At 34.4% G+C, this 8,461-nt stretch overlaps 1 protein-coding gene across 1 annotated transcript; it reads left to right on the plus strand.

The window, feature by feature from the left end:
• Window positions 1-7,302: 7,302 nt before the first annotated feature.
• Window positions 7,303-7,452, plus strand: HELRODRAFT_71331 (hypothetical protein; the record flags this gene model as incomplete). The annotated part of the gene is made up of 1 exon (XM_009011971.1): window positions 7,303-7,452. A coding segment is annotated over one exon (150 nt), but the record flags the coding sequence as incomplete, so codon positions are not given.
• Between the last annotated feature and the right edge of the window lie 1,009 nt (window positions 7,453-8,461).

The raw sequence follows: 8,461 nt of genomic DNA on the forward strand, positions 1-8,461 counted from the left end.
TCCTCTTTTGAAAAAAGAAAAATTAGACAATTCTGATCTTAATAATTATAGACCGGTTTCAAATCTGTCGTTCTTGTCAAAATTAATTGAAAGATTAGTTTCTAAGGAGCTTATGAAACACTTAGATAAAAACAATTTGTTACCGGTATATCAGTCAGGCTAAAGAAGACATCATTCTACCGAAACTGCTTTGTTGCATGTGTTATCTAAGTTGCATGAAAATATAAACAACAGTAAACCATCTCTTCTTGGATTCTTAGATATGAGTTCGGCATTTGACTGTGTTGACCATTGCATTCTTCTGAAACGTCTTAATCATAGATTTGGAATAACTGACTCTGTCGAACAATGGTTTCGGTCGTACTTAACAAACAGAACTCAACAGTTAATCTACAAGAATAAGACCTCTTCGGTTCAAACGATAAGATTTGGTGTTCCACAGGGCTCGGTTCTCGGACCGATCTTGTTTGTTCTTTACACCTCTGAAATTATTGAGGCGATCGGATTACATGGTTTGGAGTGTCATGCATTTACAGATGATATTCAGCTACTCGCCACAGAATCCTATAGCAACTTTCATCTTTCAGTTGATCGTTTTGTTAAATGTTTGGTCGAGATCGAGAAATGGATGGCAAATAATCGTCTTAAGCTCAATCAAAGTAAAACGCAAATTCTTCTGGTTGGAACTTGGCAACAGCTGTCTAGAATTAAAATTAATAATAAACTTTATTCCCAAAGCTACAAACTTTGGTGTCATTTTTGATTCTAGACTGGCAATGACTGAACATAACAAGTTTTTATCTGGTACTGCAACCCTACAACTGCGAAAATTAAAAATAATCCGCAAAAGCTTAACCAAAGATGTTATTCAAAGTTTAGTGCATTCGTTTATTCATTCTAGACTGGATTACTGCAACAGCTTATTTTATGGTTTGCCTGAAAAATCGTTATCTGTGCTTCAGTCAATTCAGAATCGGGCAGCTAAGATCGTGGTTGGTGCGAAAAAGTTTGACCATGTCACCCCGATATTCAGAGAACTGCACTGGTTGATGGTCAAAAAAAGAATTTTGTTCAAAATATCAACAATCATGTTCAAATGTATAAAGGGAATGGCGCCAGTTTATTTAAAAGAAATGCATGCACCGAAACAACTGTCTTTTAAAAATGTCTGCTTAAGGTCTGATGATAGCAACTTGTTATGTCTGCCCCAAACCAACTTGAAAATGGCTGAGAGAAGTTTTTCAGTATGTGGACCAGCCGTTTGGAATAGTCTACCAAGTCATCTAAGGCAGCCCGAACTGACAGAAAAATTGTTCAAGAAATTATTGAAATCATTTTTGTTTTTATTATAAGATTTTAAGATTTGGTTTATCGTAGCAATTCAAATGTTTTTTTAGACAGTGCTTTTGAGAAACATTTTGTTTGTAATTAGAGAAACATTTTGAGAAACATACAAATTTTCGAATAATAATAATACATATTTAAAAAATTATAGATCTTATTTTGCCATTTTTGATGTTTTTTGTCAACTTATGTTTATCAGCTGGCAGTTTTCCCAACCCTTTGAAACATGCTATTGTAACCCCACTTCTAAAAAAATCAAATTTGGACGACAAAATTTTATCAAATTACCGTCCTATCTCTAATCTTTCATTCATTTTTAAAGTCATTAAACGAGTTGCTATCAAACAATTGTTACAGCATTTAAACAAAAACAATTTGTTAACAAAAAAAGAACAAATACGGCTATCGCCAATATTTTTCTACAGAAACTGCACTCATTGGTATTTTCTCCCAGTTGTTCTCTTCAATTGACAGTCAATGCGTTTCTTTTTTGGCATTACTTGATATGAGTGCTGCATTTGATTGTGTCGATCATACTCGTCTCGTGTATAAATAAATAAAAAAAATATAAATAAATAATGGGCTTAAACGTAAGTTATATATGCTCATATCAAAATAGCATTAAAAGACAACTGAAAGCAATCAAACAACAATGTCAATTTCATGATCATATAGAAAACCTTTGTTGGCCATATATAAGTCAAAATTCTTCTCGAAGTTGGAAACAGTATCTGATTCAACAACGCATGTCGGTAAATTGTTCCAAATAGAGATCACTCTGTTAGAAAATGAATACTTTCTTGTATTTGTATGGAACTTTTGAACATGTATTCTATAGCGATTCCCTCTGGTACGTGGATCCGCATCAAAACACAAAGCTGGTGAGGAATCTTTATCTACCATACCCTTCGCAATGTTGAAAATCATAAATATGTCTCCACGAACTCTTTTAAATCTTAAAGTTGGCAAGCCAAGAAACTTCAATCGATCCCAGTAGCAAAGGCCTTTGCAATCCCTGACCATCTTTGTTGCCCGTTTCTGAACCCTTTCAAATTCGTCAATTTCCTTTATTTTTCAAGGAGACCATACACTGACACCATACTCTAACTTTGACCTAATTAAAGATTTATAAATCAAAATAAATGACTCTTTAGTTAAATTGTTAAAGTTTCTGTATAACAATCCTAAAAGAACAAAACATTTATTAATGACATGATGTATATACTTAGAGAAGCTCAGTGAACGTTCAAACAAAACCCCCAAATCGTTCACTTCACCACAAAAATCCAAGTTAGAATTATTAATATTATAACACCAATTATTATCCAAACATGAATGACCAAATTTTATAGCTGTACACTTTTCAATATTCAAATCGATTTTCTATAGCATACACTTGTCATACAATTTATCAAGATGTTTTTGTAGCACTATTCTATCATCCACACATCTTATAAAATTAAACATTTTAGCATCATCAGCATACAAATACATTTGAACAAAACTATCTTTCACAATAGCAAACATGTCATTCACATACACAATAAACAAAGGCGGACCTAATACATTTCCTTGAGGCACTCCACTACTAACTTAAAACCTTTTAGACAAACAATTATTCACTCTCACACTAGAAATTCTACCGCACAAATACTCCTTAATCCATTCAACCAAACAATGATTCACACCATAACCACGCAACTTATTAATCAATAACACATGCGGCACTCTATCAAAAGCTTTAGTAAAGTCTGTGTAAATAACATCAACATCCAAACAATTATCAATTGCACCAGTCCAACAATCCATCCTCTTCACAAAACCGTATTGCCCATAATCTAGTAAATTGTTTTTATAAATGTAATAAATAGATGATCTTTAATAATGAACTCCAAAAGTTTTCAACAAACACAGCTTAGAGCAACTGGTGTATAATTCTCAACCAAACGTCTATCCCTTTTTTGAAAAATAGGAGCAATAATGTTGTGTTTCCAATCTTTCGGAATTTTTCCACTATTTAAAGACAAATTAAATAATTTGCACAAATAATCAGAAACCGAATGTTTACAGTTTCAAAACCGTTGGGAATAAGTTATCGGGTCCTGCTGATTTATATTTATTCAATCCATCAATTTTTCTTTCAACTCCACCTCTTTCAACAATCAAATTATCCATCATAGTATGATTATTGTATTTTGTTAAATTTATTTATTTTTTGATTATGTAAACCGCTATCCTGAACACAAACATTTTTGAAAAAGTTAGCAAAATTCTCAGCTTTACAATGGTCATCCATTATAATGGTCTTCTTATCATCAATTAAATCATCCAAAGTAATTTTATTTTTTCTTGATTTGTTAAACTGTTGCCAGAGAACCTTTGGATTTGTTTTAATCAACTTAGCTAAAAGTAGTGTATCTTGCTCTCTTAATTTCACAACAGTTCTTTTAATTTGATTTCTTAAATGCTTATACTCAGTTAAAATTTGCTTATTCCTATGTTTTATAAAATTCTTCCATAATTTGTTCCTATTCCTAATCATGTTTAAAACATCCCTTGGTAACTTAATTTGGTTACTATTCTTGAAAAATCTCAAGTTAAAAATTGGAATAAAGTTTAAATCTATTTGTTGCCTCATTGATCACATTCAAATAATAACATCATAATTCATTAACATCATTATAATTTTTTACAACAGTCTTTAACATCTTTTAACATCCAATTCAGACAGCAAGTAATAATTCATCAATTTGTAATTACCTCTCTTAAAATCAAGCCTATTTTTTAAGCCACACCTGAAATCATACAAATTTATACCCATTACCAAATTCAAACCACAATGATCACCTTTACCAAATGGAGAACTATAAGATAAACTTTTTATTAAATTTCTAACCTCTACAAAAAACAAATCTAACAAAGAGCTCTTGTGCAACCCACGACACCTTGTTGGCATGTCAACCATTTGAAAAAGAAAATAATCCTTAATTAAATTCAAAAATCTTGTCTCAATGGACTTGCTTGAACAGTAATTCCAATCAATGGTTGGAAAGTTGAGTTCTCCCACTATTATTTTTACACCAACAATTGCCATGAAAGCCTGCAAAAGATTTAGTAAATTATCATTATTAGATTTAATTGAATGACAAGAATATGAAAATAGTCCATAAAACTTGATGCATAAAAATTCTTTAAAGTCAGAACCCTAATCCACCATATGTGATTTTATTTCAGTCTTATGGTAGCAGAAAATTCCCCTATAACTTGCTTTTGTGAAATTTGCTGTGTAAAGGTTGTAAACTTTTAAATGAAATTCATTTTCTGAATAACTATGAATAATATGTTTAGCATTTGGATCAGTCAATCAACTTTCGTTTAGCGTCCCGAGACCCAGTTTCCCGAAGTAGGACGTGGTTTTCTTTGCCATCAACTTTTTGCGCCAAATTAGACGATCAGTTGTATCCATTTCATTTAAATTTAGAGCTCTCATGTCTTGCTCGATTGTTTGCGACCAGGATTTCTTTGAACGGCCTTTGGGACGTGTGCCAGGTACTTCAACATCTGCAAGAGAAGTTATGGCACTATTTCCACTCCGTTTGATATGACCAAACCACCGCAGACGGAGCTGTCGGCATTCGTCCATTTTGTTATATCATCTAAACTAGCATGACGCAGGATTTTGGTAGATTCGATGTGGTCCTTCAGACTAATTCGTTGCATTCATCGGAGCATTTTCATGTCGGTCGTTGAAGTTGTTGTTCCAGTTTGGTTGTCATTGGCCATGTTTCTGCACCATATAACAAGACCGGACGTATCACAGATTTATAAAGTCTTGATCGTAGTGGTAGTGGGATGTCACGCCGCATCAATATAGAGGCAAGAAAATGCCATTTATTCCAGGCTGCACGTATGCGTGCTCGAACGGCAGCTTCAGCTGTTCCAGTACAATCCAGAACATCCCCTAGATATTGAAACGATGTGACTTTCTCTACCTTAATGGCGTCAAAAACATTGCTATTTCGAATTTGTTGTTGTGGATTGATGCAAGCAGGACAAACAAAATTGGACACTTTAGATAAAGTAGCAATTATTTTTGAACAACGTTTGTGACACCACTGGTTACACTACTGACACTTGATTGAATTGTTACCTACACCAGCTTTACAAACTGAACAGGGCCATAGTCCAGTAGCTGTGGATTGGATAGGTTCACCAGTGTTCATTGCTTTGGTTTTGCTGATGTTGACTTTGAATCCATGATCGGCGAGTCTGGTGTTCCAATCTTCAAACATCTGTGCTGCATTCTGCTCAGACGTGACTGTTAAAACGATATCATCAGCATATATTAGATTCCAAATGTCACCAGTGCGTATCGGTTTTGTGATTTCTTCCATCACAGTTATAAATAACAGTAGACTGATAATCGAGCCTTGGTGAACTCCAACGCCGATGTCAAATGCATCTGTGTTTCCAACCGTTGTGCTGACGAGTCTTAGTATTTGTATACATTTCCATCACAAGTCTAACAAGATATTCTCAGAGGCGTCATTTGGGGGGAGGCAGGGGGGGGGGGCAATTGCTTCTTCCCAAGAAATCAAAATTCTAAATTGCAAATACTATAAAATAATTATATAAAATTATATAATTTATTATAATTATATATACAAAATATTGTGCTTTTTGAATTTTTATATGCCAAGCACTATACAATTTATTTCATTTGTTCCTACAATAATTCATGTTCTGTTTAAAAAAAAAACTGTTGTGTTGTCGCCATATTAACTGTCGCGTTCGCTGTTATTAATGTTATTTTGATTTAGCTGGAAGTCAATTTATAACATTTTTAAGATAAAGAGTGAAGGTGTGTTTGAATACAAATTGTTTCAGTTTCGTTAATAAATTTGATCAAACTTCTAATCAATAATAAATGATTAAATTAAATTAATTATCAATGATATAAAAAATATTTTAAATCATCAAGTTGGTAAGTCAAATAACAATAACTTTTTTTTCTGGATATTGTAATAAATTTTATAAAAAGTTTAGATTATATTGTAGAAAGATGTCAGCTGGAAATGAATTACTAAAGAAAAAAAATTAAACTTATAAATTATAAAAGTGTTAATTTTAAATTCTTTTTAAAAAGGATATATATAGGATATAAAATTTAGTAATTTTAAAACTTTTAAAATTTTGAAATTTTAAAAACTTTAAAAATGTAAAACTTATTATAAAGTTGCATTGACGAGACTAGGTAGTCGAAATAGTACTATATGCATACATGTAGATAATGACATCTTCTGTAAATAGGAATTTTGTTAATATATTGTTATAACCGTGCTACCGAACGCACTAGATTCTAGCGTATTCTAGAATGTTCTAGTGACTGGAACGTTCTAGAGTATGCTGGAATCGGACCATCGGGAAGAATCTAGAAACGACGCTTGCGAAGAGTATATAAGCGCACGTCGCAAGATATTTGTGATTGGTGATATTCGTGATTGAGATATTCGTGATTGGTGATATTCGTGATTGAGATATTCGTGATTGAGATATTCGTGATTGGTGATATTCGTGATTGAGATATTCGTGATAGTGAAATTCGTGATTAGTGAAATTCGTGATTAGTGAAATTCGCGACTCTGTGATTTTGTGAATAGCGATTCGGTGAACTATTTAAAGCGATATTTGATTTGTTTTGTTGACGTTGTCATAACGATAGATTTTGAACAATTTAAAAGTTAATTGTTGCGTTAGTGCGAATTTACTGGAAATAAACGATTAGTTGATTTCTTCTGTAAATAAAGTTTAATAACTAATAACTGTTTGGAGTATTTTATTCAATCGAAGATTCGAACCCGTCGCATCGTAAATCGGTTACGACAGCGAGTATTATAACATTGGTGTCAGAAGTGGGATCTTCGACCAGCGAATTACTACTCGTAGAAAAAGAACACGATGTCAAAACTGTGTGGGTTGAACGTAGTTCAACTACGAGAAGAACTACAGAAACGAAGCCTTGTCACAAGTGGCAACAAAGAAGTACTAGTTGCACGTCTGAGAGAAGCTCTCATTGACGAAGGTAAGAACCCAGACGAATTCAAGTTTGATGGTGCTGACGAAGACAATGAAATTAGCACAGGCACGTTTACAACCGCCAAAATGATGGAACTTCTGCTTAGTATGTCAACTGAAATAAAACAGATCAAAGAACAGTCTGAACGACAGTCCGAACGACAGACAGAGGAGTTAAAACAGATCAAAGAACAGTCCGAACGACAGTCCGAACGACAGACAGAAGAGTTAAAACAACAGATCAAGGAACAGTCCGAACGACAGACAGAGGAGTTAAAACAGATCAAGGACCAGCTAAAACACGTAAAAATGGGAGTGGCAGAACAGATTGAAGAACAGTCAACAAGAATAGAAATGATCGAACAGAAACTTGATCGTCAGACCGTTGAGGTAGATCACAAGATAGACAAATTGAAGCGAGAATTGGAGCAATCCAAAAAAATGGCCATGCCGTTAGATCACGCATCTGGAAGAACTTTGAAGGTACCAGCATTTGACGGAGAGATGTCCTGGAACGTTTATAAAACCCAGTTCGAAGCAGCGGCAACTAGTAACTGTTGGAACGGAAAAGAACGAGCAACAGCACTGATACTGGCCCTGCGAGGTTCAGCAGCAGAGGTTCTTCAGACGATTCCGGCGGAGAACCACTTCAACTATGAAGTTCTGGTTAGCGCGTTGGATTTACGTTATGGTGAAGAACACATGAAGCAGATTTATCGGTCTCAACTTAGAAACAGAACGCAACGATCTGGTGAATCCATTCAGCAGCTGGCACAAGATATCGAACGGTTGACATTGCTGTCGTATCCAACATCAGACCCCGAGCACAGAGACGAAACTGCCCTGGATACGTTTATCAAAGCCCTTCGTGATTCGGAACTCAAGCAATCCCTTCTCTTGTCAGATAAACGAAAACTCAAGGATGCCGTTGCGCACAGTCTCACTTTTGAATCGGCAAAGCAAGCATCAAAAAGTGACGTACGTCTACGCCAAGTACATGAAGAATGCTCTTGCCAGAAGNGTGATTGTGAAACGCGAACCC

This window comes from Helobdella robusta, assembly GCF_000326865.2.
Source record: "Helobdella robusta unplaced genomic scaffold HELROscaffold_10, whole genome shotgun sequence".
Lineage (NCBI taxonomy): Eukaryota > Metazoa > Annelida > Clitellata > Rhynchobdellida > Glossiphoniidae > Helobdella > Helobdella robusta.